At 36.6% G+C, this 18104-nt stretch overlaps 2 protein-coding genes across 2 annotated transcripts in view; one reads left to right on the forward strand and one right to left on the reverse strand.

The window, feature by feature from the left end:
* Nucleotides 1–1648: 1648 nt before the first annotated feature.
* Nucleotides 1649–14394, forward strand: torso (tyrosine-protein kinase receptor torso). Its single transcript, XM_073086403.1, has 15 exons — nt 1649–2115; nt 4192–4225; nt 4953–5092; nt 5382–5661; nt 6040–6116; nt 6666–6804; nt 7154–7311; nt 7497–7611; nt 7935–8080; nt 8862–9054; nt 9297–9462; nt 10127–10558; nt 11039–11176; nt 12158–12358; nt 12976–14394. Exons 1-15 carry the CDS (start codon nt 1918–1920, stop codon nt 13043–13045), a joined length of 2487 nt encoding a protein of 828 aa, XP_072942504.1. The 5' UTR covers nt 1649–1917; the 3' UTR covers nt 13046–14394.
* Nucleotides 14395–14886: 492 nt separating this feature from the next.
* The window catches only part of Rme-8 (receptor mediated endocytosis 8), a 34892-nt gene continuing 31674 nt past the window's right edge, over nt 14887–18104 (reverse strand). The window contains exon 39 of the mRNA XM_073086407.1: nt 14887–17659. Within this exon, the coding sequence (XP_072942508.1) occupies nt 17583–17659 (77 nt within the window). The 3' untranslated portion in view covers nt 14887–17582. The remainder of the gene's footprint in view (nt 17660–18104) is intronic.

An 18104-nucleotide genomic window follows, 5' to 3' on the forward strand; every position in this document is an offset into this window, starting at 1 on the left:
CGTCTCCGCACCTAGCCGGCCACCTGTGAAGGGGAGGTGTTAGTAGCACGAGCAATGACCTTAGATTCGATCATTTGATACCTAATTAGATTTTAAAGTTCACGTTTTGTGGTCCGTTGCTTGCTTTAGACTTTAGAGCAATGTCATATTATTATATCTTATATATAAAATTTTCGTGTCACAGTGTTAGTTACCGTACTCCTCCGAAACGGCTTTACCGATTTTCACTAAATTTTATATCCATATTCAGTAGGTCTGAGAATCGGCTACTATCTATTTTTCATACCCGTAAGTGATAAGGGTTGTTCACCCTTAACATTTTTTTTATTATATGGCAACACAACGCTTGCCGGGTCAGCTAGTTTAATATAAAAGGCACATACTTAACACTACACATGGTAGATGTGAAGATTTGTTTATAGTAGTTAACTAACCTACTAATGCACATACGGCTTATAAAATTAACTATTCAATAAGCCGTATGTACCAAGCTGTGAAATATTTAGGGTAAATATAAGATGAATTTGGTGGACACACAGCCTTACGTCTAGACAATATACCGGAATTTGGTAACGCACTCCTTGCTTCTTGATAGACTTAATTACTCAAGGGTAAATATTTTTTGTACATTTATATTACTTTTTAAATGTAAGTAATCTATAGTTATAAGATTCCTTTATTGTAAATAAATATACCTATAAGTGTATAGGAGTTGTTTATTGTTATATGAAAATGAAACATTACACTTATAAATAAAGCTAGACATACGAATGAGTTTAATTGCTACAGAAGCTTTAAGTGCAGCTTAATTAAAAGGTACCTACTTAACGGCGCGGTCAGGATGACGTGGCGTACTTAATACGCTGAACCTGTGATATTGACAGTTTTTCCTGGAACCGAAGGTGGTAGAATCCTTTGTGATTCTACCACCTTCGAATATAGAATAATTGGACTCCGTCGGTACCGCCGCCAGACTTACTTCTGTCTAATAACAGTAGTGTTAAGCGTTGCTGTGTTATGGATTGGACGTTTTAAGGGAGACATACTTTACCGAGGCGTTGGTACTTAGGTAGTCCTCAGGAGTAGCAACACATCTTTGGCCGACCTCAGGTAGGAAGGAATCTTGCTTGAGATGGATTAAAGATGTCCATGAGCGACAGAGTAATACAAATAATATTGAGCAATAAAAAAGCAAAAACAACAAAAAGTGCAATTTGGTACTAAGAGATCAATTTAAAAGATTAATATAAATCTTTAAATTTAATTTTAATCTCTCCGTCTGTTCGTGACCGCATGTTTTAATAAAATTCATTCTAATAAAGGAATCAATTACCTACTCGTACGTTACGGAAAAATAGTTTTGGGAAAAATGCAGCATCTCTGGATAACTTGGTTTGTTTTTTTTTTTTGCTTCATCAAGTAATTTTTACAAAAAATACTACTTACTTTTTTTCATTTTTAATTTTTTAAATGCATTTTTATGCTTTCTACTATAAACACGTGTAATTAAAAAAAAATAAAAAAAAAACTTTAATTGAAAGTCATACAAATATCTTCGCGCCTACGAGTCTCCAAGTTTGAAGGTTGGGAAAAATAAAGCGAGAGGTTCAGTGGCGTAAGCTCCGGCGCCCCAGTTCCGCACAGAGGAGCCCGTGGCCGCCCGCCACCCGCACGCGACCGCGACCGCAATCGCCACACGCCTCGCGTTTTCACATTTCCACACTTTTCCGAACGCTGTTACCGTTACGATTCGAGCACCTACTTCATTCTCGTGGAATTAGAAGAATTAGAAGACAATACTAATTTTCAACTCGAGATAAAAACATAAAAACTTTTTTATAATAATATTAATCTACAAATAAAACAGATAAAATCATTAAATATGTTTAACCGAAAATGCGTGTTCAAAATTTTTAAATGATACAGTATTGGTACATTATGTTTCGTAGTTTTGAGAGACGGATGGTTTTAGTGACTTTTTTCGCGTATACAACGTTATGTGTGATTGCTGGCCCTTTAAAGGTGAATGCAGAGTGGAAAAAAGATTTTCCTGTTCATATGGACCAAGGAAATGAAAAAAAATTGGCAGAAGATGTCTGCGAAGAATTAGAAGTGGTAAGTAAGTAAGGTATGCTATTTAAAGCATTGTTTATTATGGCACTTTTATATTTTGGTATTTTGAGGTTTTTTTAAGTAGACTAAAAATTTGCTACTATTATACCCAGATGCTGTTAATGTCCAAAGTCAATGTCTAGCAAATTCTCTAGTTGCCTCTTCTCAAGCAAGTAGTTATAAAAATGCGAATAGTAGATGAATACAAATACCTCCATGCCACATGATATAAAAAATAGTTAAAATTGTTATAAATTTTATTCAATAGTAAAATATGTTCTTAATAATATTATTTATTTGCATTTTCCGCGCAGCTTATCGGTATGCAAGAATTTCGCGGGCGAGTTTTCATTGTTGTTCCACATTATCATGGAGCCTGTATTAGGCTGCGAAATCTTTTAGTTTTCGTAAAAATCTATTTAGAAGTTCACAAAGTACGTAAGGTTAGAAAATGAGATAATTTTAAGATCTGTACTTACTGATGGACAATAAACAAATAGTCTGAACGCAAAAAAATACTAAAACCTACTTATTAGCAAATTCTATGAACTTTTGCGGCTCATAAAAATTAAAGCCACAAACAGATATTAATACGGGAAAGCATTAGAGGTGACCTTACTTAGCTATCTCCCAAATAGCTACTCCAAACTGCGGTATACACGATATCAAGATAATCCTTAATCAATAAGCCGAATATTGACACCATATGTTATGCACTGGACGCAATAGGGTACAGGTATATTAAAAAAATATTTGATTGAAAAAAGTTTAGGTGTAAAAATAAAGTTTACAAAAGGCTTATCGTTAACCCATTACTGTCCCATTGCTCAGATTGGGTCTCCTCTTAGCGTTAAGGTCATAGTTCACTACGCTAACCAAGTGGGAATTGTATACTTCACATAACACTTGGTATCTTTTTTTACAACTCTTGAACATAGAATTCTTTACGATATTTTCCTTAACCGTTGCAGCAATTCAATTTCAATTATATTTTTAATACGCACATAACTTTCAAAATCGGGAATTGTTCCTGAGACTCGAACCTTGGACCACCGATCAATCTTGCTGGTACATTATTTAAGGTAACAATAAAATATACTTAGATTCTTACAATATTTATTACAATACTAGGTATTATTTGAATATAATAACAGACACAAGTAGTTAGTAAATTGATTGATTTATTTTTAGTGACCGATTAGTTATTTGAAAAGATAACATTGAAAGACCTTTCATTGTGGTTTACAAGTTCAAAGATGCATTAATATTTTTAATATCAAATTGCTAATTGTATAATAAGATGCAAAATAAATAACCAACACTTACTTATCACAGATCATTTTACTGCCAGTTTTCTACGTACAATTCCTTGTTTTAATTATAACTAAATCAAAAACTGTTTACAAAATAAGTGAGTAAAAATCGTATTTACTAATAAGTAAGAATGCGAAAGAGACACAGTTTTAATTTAGGTTTGATAGACCAATCTACGTTCTACTTTGCAACGAGGGCTTATGTCGGCGTAAATGTTGATAAATAGGTCACAAGGCACCACAATGACTCAATCACTGCAATTGGCACGCCAAAACATCGAAATCGTCATAATTCACAAACACGCATGGAACGCAGTTTGGTAGCTTAGAAGAAATCATTTGTTTGCCTTCCTCTTTGTAACTGCAAGTTATTCTCAGAATTTGTGCCACTTTCAAATTGTGACATTTTTATTTTCGTCCCAAACGCTAACTAATTAGTACTATAGGTATGAAATATTTGTCGCAACGTCAACAATCATTAGTCAGTACGACATACCATTGGGTATACTATTCCGATAACTACACCTTTTTATTTCAATTGTAAATCATGTATGCCTACCTTGTTTTCAGACTAGAACTGAAATTAAAAGAAGAAGTTAATAAAACTTGACTCAGAAGTAGGAAGTTAATTATGAATAAGAAATTATTATCTTTTTAGAATATTTTTATTGGCTTGTTAAAGAGCTCAGATGATGTATATTTCATTATCATATTTGTTCGTCATTTCTATTTTTTAAAATACACTAAGTATATTTGTTACTTCCAGACTTCGCGCCTGACCTGCAAGCAGAAATTCTTAGGTAAGTGTTTAATCTTTCAACTTTTTGTTGTCCTAATATACATACATTACTTTCAATTTTAAAATAATATGCCTACAGGGGGGAAAGCTCTGAAACGTTTCCTGTAGTATACACATTGCGTGCGTGCCTGGAATTGAGTGCATTCCCTGAATTTGGTGGACGTACCATAGATGTATTACCTATGTCATTGGACGCGCAGTCGTGCGCCTAGAAAGTGTCGGATCCCATCATTATAGTCTTTCTGCTGTCCCACTGCAAAGTACAAATATTTTCTCACGCTAAATGAGAAAATAAAGATATAAAATGATTCAAGGGTAATCATGTCGCTTTCCCTACAATATTTTCTACGAACCACTTCGAAACGAGCATGAATTCCACGGCCTAAACCCCTCTATCTTCAGAGACAGTGATGAGTTGACGACGACGATAGATTCCACGTCAACTCCTGTCAATTTTAGCTGGGCTAAATGGTCGCGTTATGTTATGTCAGGTGGCATCCACACCTTTCACCCTAGATACAGATGTAGCGGTGCTACCCGAGGAGATCCCCGATCATACCATACCAGACTGGTTCTACCACTACCATTCAAATTTCGATTTAGTACAAAAACACACTGATAAATTTAAAAATCAGGGTTGCACGCGGGCCTTATATTCAGAATTGGTAATTCACACACTGGGCCACTGCTCTGTTGATTTATTTCCTACTTTAAATGTACAATTTCAGAACACGGTGGAAACTTCGGCGAGCCCCCACCAGAATTGCAAATCAGGTGTCAATCAAAACAGGACGTCTGGTTTTCAACAACACCGACTAAAAGTTCTCAAGTGGTCGTTTTATTAAACGAAGAAACTCAAGGAGAACCTGTAAGTAAAAAATGTTAATACTATATATGAAAAACACCAATTACCGTTTTATATTAAAGGTGGTACATCTGTAACCGAATCAAAGGAAGATACGACCTTTTGTAACTAATTTTAAAACTTATTTTGTAGGTACCGTATGATTATCCCTTTTATCAGAAAAAAGCTTTATCCAATTTTACTATACTAGAAACTTAAGGTTTCACTATGTACCTACTTCACTATACTTTAATTCTTAATATGCGACTGTTAAACACTCCGAAAAACAACTGATTGTTAATTTTATTTTCAGATAATTTTCAGTGTAATAGGAGGAAGTGAAAGCAGTAACAATATCATAAATTATCTTTTCACGGGGGAACTAGAGAGGAATTTTACGTTTTGGACTACTGTCGTGGACAAGGAAGGAGCACACTCCGCGTGGAGGAAGGGCCCTGTCATCCAACCATGGGCGGAAGTCATCCAACAGTTAGAGGAGAAGGAATATTACATTAAAATTGAATTCCTGTTTGCCTCATATCAAAATGAGACGCATCAAATTAAAGCAATGTTTTCTTGGAATACCAGTGATGGTGAGTTTCACTTTGTGATTTATCTTTACGACAATTTTCTTTTCTTTCTTTCTTTCTTGTTACGAAGATTATTATGTATGCGTATTTTTAAGAAATGTTCAAAATCATGTTGCTGCTGTATACTTATGTTTACTGCTGTCCATGGACATCTGTAATCAATTCTTGCTAGGTCTAGAGCCCCACTCATGGCCGGACAAATAAATAGATAAGTTACTACCCTTGAATTCTAAGGTGGAACGCCTCTTTAAATATTTTATGTGCCTTACACGACATTTTAACCACGATGTATTAAACTACCTTAGCAACAATCATAACATCTATTGTATTACATATAAATACTCACGTTTGAGGTATTAAAATTTTACATTATATTTTCAGTTTTAGATTCATGCTTCTACGTGACGAATACATGTAATAAACAAACACTGGGAAACTTTTTTCAAAAATCAATAAAGGTAAGTTACTACCTTTGAAGACAAATTTGTAATGCCTTGTGTATGTTACCATTACCATACCCTTCAAACCATGACACAGCAGCGTTTAACATTGTTGGCAGAAATATTTGTGGCAATATTGCCTCCAAAATCAATTAACTAATAGTTCTACCATCTTATTGGAACCAAAGTTCTCATTTTGCAAAATAAAATAAAATAATAAAATATTTATAGTAACTTTTGGCTGGCAGTGATAAACTTGGCCTCTCGATCGAGGGGTCTGAGGTTCAAATCCCAGGCACACACCTCTGATTTTTCAAAGTTATGTGCGTATTAGAAATTAATTATCACTTGCTAAGCGGTGAAGGAAAACATCGTGAGGAAACCTGCATACCTGAGAGATTTATAAAAAAAAAAAAACCCAAAGGTATGTAAAGTCTACCAATACGCACTTGGCCAGTGCGGTGGACTATGGCCTAATCCTTCTCATTATGAGAGGAGACCCGTGCCCAGCAGTGGGACAGTAGGTAATGGGTTGCTGATGATGAGTAACTTTTGATGATTTTCCAGCCAAACGACGAGCCCTGGGTAATCGTGGGACAACTGCCACTTGATGACGCCTGCACCTTCACAGTGGAGGGCAAGTACGGGACCACCTCGCTAGCATACCACACGCCTGAGTGTTACCAACTGCCTGGCTGCGAGCCACGTGAGTACCTTTATAAAGACCAGAATAGTTCATAATTTATTGAGAATCATCATGTGGTATGACTTGGTTCAATAAAGATGACGTTATAGAACACGTGTAAAAAGTAAATAGACGCCGCCATTTTGAATTATAATCTCAATTTTAAATATTATTTTTTAGGCATGAACGTTTATTTGTGTCAATATCAAAAAATATATATGAGATAAATGATATTCATGCAATAATATTGTCAACAGTTGAGTATGACAAAGATATTCAACAGTATTATATATAGTAGCCATAGACAGGACATGGAGAGGAAAAGTATCATCCATGAATTATTATTTATGGTTCATAATTAATTTTACAGTTCCAGTGGAGATAAAACTGAACATAAGCACTATTGAAGATGACGATGGACTTTGGAAAGTCGAAGTCCAATGGGAAAAACCTAAATACGACCAGGACTTATACATCGTAACTTTATTCGCCGATAACAGAGTATTGCAGAACATTACAGTACATGGGGTAAGTCGCTACTATAGAAAATAATAGCATGCGGTGACTTAGACTAGGGTTTAATTGCCTTGCAGGCAGGCTGATTTTGCCGCCCGAGAAATAGGTCGGCAATAAATCTCGTAGGTAATTGAAATGTAATCGAAAGTAGATAATGAAAAAGAGCTTTTAATGAATATTATGTTATGAATTTATAGAATTCGACCAAGGCGACGTTCAGAGGAGTTGGCGGGACCGGCTCCTACAAGGTCGAAGTGATCGCTGTCCTTGGTAGTGGCAGAAGTTTCAACATTGGCCAAGGTTTTATCCCAGGTGGGTAATCTTTACAATTTAAAGTCCTGCTGAGCGTAATCTCTAATTATTTTCTTCGTTAGGAACTTGAATGATTTTATGAATGTTTTATACTCCAAGTTTTCCAAAGTCCAATTTTCGTACTTTTCTAAGTAATTTTCCATAGAGTATTAAGCACTTTATAACAACTACGACCAAAGGCTTGAAGTGCCCTTATAATTTTTACTACTAATTAAACTATTGAACTCCGACTCGTTCCCAATATTGCTTAACATCAGTCGTGAGTAACGACATTCAACAGCGCCTTTTGATAAAAACAAACTTGTAATTTTCGTTACTCGCAGTGAGGATAGATGAATCGGAGGGCATGGTGATCGGGCTGGCGTGGATGGTGGCGCTGCTGGGCGCGCTGGGCGCCGCCGCGCTCGCCTCCGGCCTGCTGTCGTGGCGGCGCTGGAAACACGACAAGCAGACTGGACAATACTACGCGGTACCTTTTTTTTTTTGTTTTCGAGGGGGAAACCTTCAAAAGGTACCCGACGACGTGGGAGCGACGCCGGGTTATGTGGGATTTTTACCGCACTAAAACTCCCCCGGTGGCCGTCCTCAACGCTTGGTGGAGAACTCCGGGATCTCCAATGGAACACAACCGGAGTCCTCCGAGCGCGATGCCCCGGTCGGGCTCTGCCCTGGGAGGAGCACTTTACGCTCCTCCCGCACACCTGGTGTTTACGACGGCATGCGACCACACATGCCGCCGTCCTTCCCGGGGTTGCTCTCCGGACGGTTCGAGCTCCCACTCTTTTAGTCGCCTCTTACGACAGACAGGGGATACCGTAGCCCTATTCTAGTCCCGGAACTACAGGGACAATACTACGCGGTACCTAGCTTCTACTGACTTATTTCTATTAGGGAATGTAAGAGCCAAGGCAGCAATGAGCAATTTCATGAATTGTCGCGAGGGTTTGGACGATATAAAGCTATAGCAGATGCACGGTGCCATTAGATACCTTTGACCGCCCTTAGCAGTTTTTTGAAGTCCATATATTCTTATTTAATTATATCAGTTGCTGTTGCATGCTAAAGTAAGTGACTTAAATTGAATTTTACTTCTTAATTAATTGGCTGGTTCGCTACCACTCCATTTGTATTGATAGTTTAAGTTCATTCTCAGCAATAAGAATGATAAAATCGGCAATTATCTTAAATTTTTGCTAAGCTATGGAAAGTAAGCAGTAAGTCCTTACCAATATATAAATTAAATTTTACAGGGTCTCAAAGATATGTCCATAAATCCATTCAGCGACGCGGACACGGCGCAGGACTTAATTGCAGAAGACCAATGGGAAATTCGACCGGAAAGGATGCTTCTTCATGAAGTTATCGGTGAAGGTGCCTTTGGGGTAGTGCGAAGAGCAACCCTTTTGCCTGGATCTCGGGAGGTCGCTGTGAAAATGTTAAAAGGTTTGGAATGTAGAAAATACATAACAAAATTTGACCATACTAGAAATCACGAATGTAAAAGTTACGAATTAATAAAATTGCTGAAAATATTCATATCTTTATACATAATTTAAACAAGTGTGATTAAACATAGAAGCCAAAATGTTCATGTAGTAGGTAGTATCATTATTTGTCAAAATCTTTGACATAGACACTTCTGCACTTACAAGTTAAACTCCACATAATAAACATTGCCCGTGCAGATTTCCCGTCGACGGAGGAGGTGCGGTCGTTCGTGGCGGAGGCGGAGCTGATGAAGAGCGTGGGCGCGCACCCGCACGTGGTGAGCCTGCTGGGCTTCGCGCCGGGCCGCCGCCCGCTGCTCGTGGCCGAGTACTGCGCGCGCGGAGACCTGCTCTCCTTCCTCAGGTGACCACTTTTTTTAAAGGTACCCGATGCCATGGGAGCGATACAGTGTTATGTGGGAGTCCGCACTAAAACCTCGCCTGACCTGACCTGTCCGCTGCGTATATTCCGTGCCAAACTGCTAGTCCGCTCCGAATATAGAAGAGTCGCGTCGCAATAGCAAATTGTAGGTTTTAGCGGGACGAAGACAGCGCCGTACTCCCCGGAACCCTCCACTGCCCGCTCTCGCCCACGGGTACATAGCGCAGTTAGTGTGCCCTTACTGTTACTACGGACTCTACGGAATATATGCTTGTAGTTGTGTTCGACCACATTGGATCTCTGACTACACCTGCGCGCACCAACTTCATAGCGGACTAGAAGTTTGGCGCGGACATAATCCATAATCGGCTCCTGCTCTCTTTCCTCGGGCATGACACATTTGTAAAGCAACGTTGAAAACCACCAATAATATTTTATACCGATATAATACTTTCCAAAACATGTTTAAATCCTGACCTTAATCTTGCTACTGAATATTTTCAAGTCAGCTTTAAAAATAATTGTCGCCAATATTTTGGAACATACAGAGATTACCACACGTCACGATAACATTTCGATGCGAGACTTGAATCTTAATTTAGGTAAGTTGATAAATTTAACTAATATAACCTGTATTTCTGTACAGATGTGCCTGGGATATGATGGTGTCCAAACGCAACGTGAAGTACCACAACAATAACAAGGAGATCATTGACTACAGAAACGATCTATTCAAGGACAAAGAAATGAAGGAACCACCCAAAATTGTAGTGAATCGGCTTTACGATCTTCAGGGAGTTTGTGATACAGAGCTTACGAATCTTGACCTTCTATCATTTTGCCGGCAAATTGCAATGGGCATGGAGTTCCTCGCTGCAAATAGAGTGGTTCACAGAGACTTAGCAGCAAGGAACGTACTGGTTACTGCAGATAGGACGCTAAAGATTGCAGACTTTGGCCTATCAAGAGATGTATATCAGGAAAATCAGTACAAACAGAAAGGCAACGGAAAGATACCAATAAAGTGGATGGCATTGGAATCATTAACACATAGGGTCTATACTACTCAAAGTGATGTGTAAGTATATTTTTGGATCTTGACTACCTACTTCTCTTTCTCTTCTCTTCTCTTCAAAGTAGTAGTAGTAGGGCTATGAGTAGGTGAAAGGAGATGTGAGCTAGGTAAGGGGATCGGTTGTGGAACTGCCATACAACTTTAGATCCGCTGAATTGAACTTGTTCAAAAGGCATTTTATTATTTAACGGATACTGAAAATGCATACCATTTTATAATTTATTTATTGCCGATATGCCGTGACCACGATCCATACAACTGGGTCGAAATATCGGCAATAAACAAATTATAAAGCGCATATCGTGAGTACCCGTTACATAATAAAATATCTCAATTCCGCGATAATTTTAGTGTAAAATCATATATTGTTCAAAATGATTCAGAAATAACGAAAAAAGAATTATTCCTTTAAAAACCTTTTGTAAGTACTAATAAGTTGACTATGGACTAAGGGTCTCTAAACAATAATTGTTGTACGTGCAGATGGTCATTCGGCGTTGTGATGTGGGAGGTGGCGACGCTGGGCGGCGCGCCGTACGCGTCGGTGAACGGCGCGCGCCTGCCGCGCCTGCTGCGCGCCGGGTACCGCATGCCGCGCCCGCCCGCCTGCGATCCGCAACTGTAAGCTCTTAGCGAACTATTTTAGTAAACTCGAAGCGTACTGAAGTTAAAGGTGGTAGAAGCCTCTGTGTGTACTTCGACGGCATAACCGCCGCACCAATTTTAGCCTAATAACAGTTGTGTTAAGCGCTGCTACGTTCTGGTTAGAAGGGTGTGCTAAGAGAAACATACTTTTCCGAGGTATCCATTTATCCTATAGTTATCCCCGTTATCCGAGGGTAACGGCGCGTTTGCGGCATATTTGTCTGCTACTCTTATAACAAAGCTTCACCGCGTTTCTTCTTTATAACTCAACTGTTTTTACTTACTTACCTCTCAAGGAATCACAGTGGTTTAACGCACGTTATCGCCCGAAGCTTTAAAGCCGAGCAAAAAGAGAATCGCAACGTTTACAAAGATTCAAAAGGTGTTGACAGTAGAAGCAATCCAATAAAAAATATTTTTTTATTGAACTACTGATTTGCTTATTGTTGCTTGCTGAAATTTTGTTATTTACCTTACCCATTAAATTATCAGTTAATGATAATAATGACAAATCAATTAATCTAATCTGTAAAATTTTGCCGCCTCAAAAATCGCCTCTCAGGTCGTCCCTACCTACACTAAAAAACTACACCTTTGAGTGTTCATTCCTAATAATGTCTGCCTAATTGAAAGATTAAAATGTAACTTTATTATACATACCATAGATTAGTAAAGATACTTCGCCGCCTTGAAATTGAATGAAGCCACAAACGGCTTATTTTAATAAGTTATTTTTTTGAATTCTTGACAAATAAAAATATTTTTAGAGAAAATTTACGAATAAATAACTAATACTGCGTAATTTACATAATAAATAAATAATTATTTCAAATATTTTAGGGATATTTTTGCACGGAGACGTGGCAAAACTTTTTTACGCAACTATTTCAATTCTCAAAACTGGATACATTTTCTTGTTAGGAGTGAGTAATCTTTATTAATCTATGATACATACAGATACGAGTTAATGCTAGAGTGCTGGCACGAGCGGCCCCTCTCGCGGCCGACGTTCCCGGAGCTGCACGCGCGGCTGGACGCGCTGCTGGCGGCGTGCGCGCACCCCTACCTGCCGCTGAGCCTGCCGCCGCCCGCCGACGAACTGCATCGCCCCGCCTCCAGTCTACGAGCACCGCATCGTTACGTGCGCATGTTGTTACGGTGAGTAGCTTTGAATTATAGTACCTAATGAGTTGGAGCGAAAGCCAAAACGGGCTCCGCCGACAAGCTGCGCCGCCCCGTCGCCAGCCTACGAGCGCCGCATCGATACGTGCGCATGTTGTTACGGGTAAGTGACTTCGGGGCTTCGTACTGTGTTGGAGTTAAGGCCAAAACGGGCTTCTCATACCATGGAAATAGTAAATGAGCAAGCACTTTGCTTGATAGTAAGTAGACACATCCACCCATGGACATCTATTCGACTTTATACAGGATAAATGTTCAAGCTGAAATCAATCACTGAAATGCAAGAAGCAATGGTGTAAAAACCCTTGACAATGTTACTATTGCTAACCCTTAGTTACGAGGTTTTTTCATTCATAATAGAATGAAATTGGTTTAAAAAGTACTTAGTACCCAATACATATCTCTGAAATAATATGCATATTAGAAATAAATTTGAAATACTTGTTTTAACATTGAAGGAAAACATAAGTATGCCCCCCAAGTACATAATGTTCAAAAATATATTCAATGCACCATTTCCATTCAGCTAATCATCCATGTAAAATTTCATACGTTATAAGTACACGAACTTACTGTATCACTTGTGTCCTCAGGGGCGAGCACTGGCCACGTACGCCCAGCTACGAGCGGCCCGCGCCCGCCGCCGCCACGCGCCTGCCGTAACTGAACCGCTGATGACGACCACGAAATGAACGATATTATATCTTGGATACTTTACTGCCTCGCTAAATACCCCTGTAAACCGCTTATACTCCTCCCCTTAAATCTCTTAACCCCTTCTTCTTACCAAGAAACTAAGCTACGGCGTAAGGCACTCCTTTTATCCAAATCCAGATATAAAATCCGTCCACAAACCTAAATGTCCAAATTGACAGCTTCATGTGTAATATACAATTTCGTGGGTAACCCATATAAAGTATATTTAATAGGTTTCTCAAAAGTCTCACTATCAACTATAGCAGTATTTCTATCAGAGAAAACTACAAAGAAAAATATGTGATACGGGAAAAGAAAAGTAAATGACATAATTATTTTAATAAATTATATAGGTAGTACTAAGTCCTTCTTGTAACATTTTATTATTAATTTAACTTTTGTGTAAATCAAAAAAACTCAAATCAAAAAAAGCTGGAAATACCAATGATCTCGATAGCGTTTAACTGTAAGGTTTTGATGTATTTTTCATACAATCTAGTTGGCAGGGTATTTTATATATTTAGTGCTTAATTGTATTTCGTATGTTTTTAAGACTGTAATATAAAAATATTGAAACTAAATGTGTTTTATTTAAGGAATAATTGGAATAATAAACAAATAAACCATTTTCATAAGACATTAATTTAATATATTACTTTGCAATGATATACCTTACAGCTAGATATAAAAATATTAAATGTAATGAACATTTACTACGTTCCTTAACATCACGTGTTGCTGCCTCAGCCTTTCCATTCATTGATGTGTTCCGAGCTTTACATACATTGCACATCTTATATTATTAACATCACTGGGAATATTTACATCACCAGAATCATTGTAAAGCTTTGAGCGGTGAAGTACTGACGAAAATAAAATACCTATAAGGGAAGGAATGATTTTATACGAACGAATGAGTGAATGAAACGAATGAAATACATATTTAATCATTCACATCATTCGCCTTACACTAGTTCACTATACAAGTCGAGTTGTAGATGCAATTCTGTAAAACTCGGAACACACAAGACCCATCCATCGTTTCATATTTAGAATAAGGACGTACTCAAACCTGAGCAACACAAGAGCGCGAATAGTTTCCATAATAAACGTTACAGTAAAACTATGATATGACTAACGTTAACAAAGAACCATTTATTTTTAATATAATATAATATCACACTAAAATTCGTGAACGCAAATAAATGCGTTGGAAACTTCATAAATTTACGAACGAGTAATATAATGTATAGTATCCGATCGATAATATGACATTGGGAATAGAAATCGGTTTTAATCGGTCCTTCGGCGCTATGCCAAATAATAATAATGAAAATTGTAATAATTATTTATCTCTCTAATGCGTAAAGAAGCTTTTATTTTTTAAAGTCGTTATACTTTTACATTTAAAACTGCCACTTGCGTTCGGAAATCATTATTTCATTGAACGGAGAAACAAAAAATAATCGACAACATTAAAACAGGTATAACACTTGTAAATAATTGGTCACGATTAAGAGTACATAAATCTTATTAACGAGTGGAAAATAACCAACACAAAAGTGCGACATATACCGAATGAAACTAGTTACGACTTCCTGTTCCCAATGCACTGCGCATCAACAACCGAGTTTTGTTTTTATTACAATTTTGCTCAACAATAAGTAAGCATTTCAATTTTCTACAGGATTTCATTTTATCAAGTATACAAATCAGATCGTTTTTATTGAATACTTTTATAAAATGTTAACTTATAGTTAGTACTTACATAAAATACAAAGCAGATGCCAATTATTCATATGAAACCGTACTTAATTTTTAAAAATTACAGTCTATTTATATTAGTTGAAATTTCATGAATTTTCAGTCTTAGAACAGTTATGACTGAGAAGAAAAACAAGGAATGGCAAGATCGTAAACAACTAAAATAGATTAATTTGGAATTACATTATGTACTTTCAACTGTATTCATAATAGTGGTGTAAATATGTATTGTCTGACAGTAACTAATTGTATGCAATATATACGAGCGTGATTTATATCAATATTTTCAAAGTCTTGCTCGCGACCCCCTGGGGGTTACAAAGTCTTCACAAGGGGATCACGAAGTAGTAAAAAGATGGAAGAGTTTATCCGTTTTAAATACTGATTAATGTATTATACCGACACCTATTGGATTTAAATACAAATATTTCATGGATTTAATATTTATAAAATAATAAAATACAAGTTATAAAAGGTGGAAGGCAAATATTAAGGGAAATTATTTTACATGCTAAGGGGCTCAGACCATAAAAAATTGAAAACAGATTTATATAATGGTGAGTAATATATCAATAAAGATAATTTTAACGCAAAATATATCAATGCTATTTTTGAAACAATTAGTGGAAAAATAAGCCGCATACAAAATATTTTTTTTATAATATTTGTATGTCGAATAGATTAGTAAAGATACTTCGCCGCCTTGAAATTGAATGAAGCCACAAACGGCTTATTTAAGTAAGTTCTTTTTTTGAATTCTTGACAAATAAAAACATGTTTAGAGAAAATTTACGAATAAATAACTAATATTGCGTAATTTACGTAATAAATAAATAATTATTTCAAATATTTAGGGATATTTTAGCACGGAGACGTGGCAGAACTTTTTTACGCAACTATTTCAATTCTCAAAACTGGGTACATTTTCTTGTTAGGAGTGAGTAATCTTTACTAATCTATGGTATGTCACTGCATTCTGCATTAGAGTCTAGTGCCTCTTTAATACCGAAATGTATATGTATAAGTACTGTTAACATATAGGTTTTCCGAAAACATAAATAATAATATGATATATTTTAACATAAATGTATTTAAGTTTATATAATATTAACACACCTGTGTACGTTTATTTAATTAACTGAACAAATAAGGAAACAATTACATGCATAATAAAACCATTTCACATTGCATACTCAATAATTATATTATTTTTATTTACACGACGAGCCAAAAATATAAAATAAAAATGTAATAGCAGGTAGGAGATTTTATATTGTCGTTTTTAAAATCCTCATTGATAAAACATGTATATCATAGATTACAATAATATTTAATAGCAAAAGTGACATACCTTTGGTTAAAATTTAATACTTTTTATCTCTTTTTTATTCTAAATATTTTATACAACTGGTGCATTCTCTCATATCATTTTAATTGTATCTTTATAGAAGTAACGACGAAGTTGTAATTATGTGTTAGCATAATTTGTATACCCTTGCAAGTATGTATTTAATTTTAATGTGTTCTACTTGATGAGTATTACATTTTTTTTAATTCGATTTTTTATACGCACCGTACTCAACTCGCACACATATGCATGCAAGCTGCCTGTCTTTTCTTCTTGCAATCCCAATCAAATAATAGTTTCATAACAGATTTGCGTGCAATCTAATTTAAAGAAAGTATAATGAAATAAATATAATATACCATGATCATATTGTTTTGTTATGTTGAAACCAAAGATCAATTAAGTAACTTAAAACACGCTGGCAGAGCAAAAAAAAAAAAGATATCCAAAAGATAACATTTTCCAAAAATTATGGATCGCCTAGTTCATTTGGTAACATTTAATCTAATAATTTATAGAATATATACCCAACAGCCATATTATTTTTAGTATCTAAACTTATTAAGAAGCGTGAGTGTTCATGATAAAATAAAAAAATACTGATAAATACATAAACAAAAAGTGATAAATGTTAAAAAAAATAAAAACATTTTACATAATATTTTTCCTTTACAATAAAACTTTTATAATTCAATAGGTATATCAATTAAAATTGATGTCTATCATATTTAATATCGAACATTATCATGGAGTGTATATCTAAAGTACATCGCAGTAAACATTAACAATTTACACAAACGCAGCAATCGCATATACAATAACGCACATTAGATCTATCTATCACACGTTCACTACGATTTATTAATACGTACTTATCTGGTTTAATAGTCGTTCACCCAACATATTGAATGATACGATAAATTGTCCACGTTAATGTATAAATGTATAAAAGCACGCAACAGGCCGCCACTGTTTGAATTAACACTAAGCCGACAAACGACTGGAACTTGACCCGTTTCCTACTATCCCTTCAGCAGTTTCTGCACCTTGCACAAGGCTATGTCTAGTGCAGCGGTCGGCAACCGGACCCTTTTTATAGAGGCTCGCGGCGATTTTGAAAATGAAAGTCTTATGTACCTTAATTAAAAGTACCTTATTTCCACCCACGTTCGTTTCAAACATGAAAAATAAATTTTACAAATGGGAGGACGTTTTTGCCGACAAATTCCAGAAACAATTTATTTTCAGAGAACTGTTTTTTTTTTCAAAAGGTTGCCGACCACTGGCCTAGTGCATACACAGCTCTGCTATACCCTCGGCAGTTCCCTAATGAGACACGGTTGTGATGCAGTGCAGGTCCGCTAGGTGCGGTGCGTGGGCGGATGCAGTCGGTCAGTCGATGGGCGGCGGCTGCGCGGGGATCGAGGCGGGCGGCGCCGTCAGGTAGCCCGCTGAGTGTGGCGTCGAACCTGGGATCACGGGGACACTTTAAAATACATATATGTATACACTATACATGTATAAATACAGTCATCTTAAAATTAACTTTAAAGAAATTTGTACTATACACTGCATTATTAAACTACAATTTGTATATTGTTTGTGACAATGGATGGTATGACAAAATCCAATATTCAAAATACCATTTATATATTACAATAATTCAAATCATGTTCATAGTGAAGAAGAAACAAAATGAAATAAATATGAACACCGTGTCAGTCTTCCCATGGATAACCACGCGGACTCCTTCGCCGTGAGCTGTCGAGCACGTCATTATCTTTAGCGAGTCATTTATTAAAAAACGAGTTCCAACTGACCGATGAACGAATGATTACGGTGTGGACGACAGAACAGGTCATGCCTGCGCTGCATATGCTCCCAAACACGACTGGGTACTAACACCACGCCGAC

Source organism: Epargyreus clarus, unplaced genomic scaffold (genome assembly GCF_041222505.1).
Source record: "Epargyreus clarus isolate Ecla_fem2 unplaced genomic scaffold, WU_Ecla_fem_2.2 ptg000024l, whole genome shotgun sequence".
Lineage (NCBI taxonomy): Eukaryota > Metazoa > Arthropoda > Insecta > Lepidoptera > Hesperiidae > Epargyreus > Epargyreus clarus.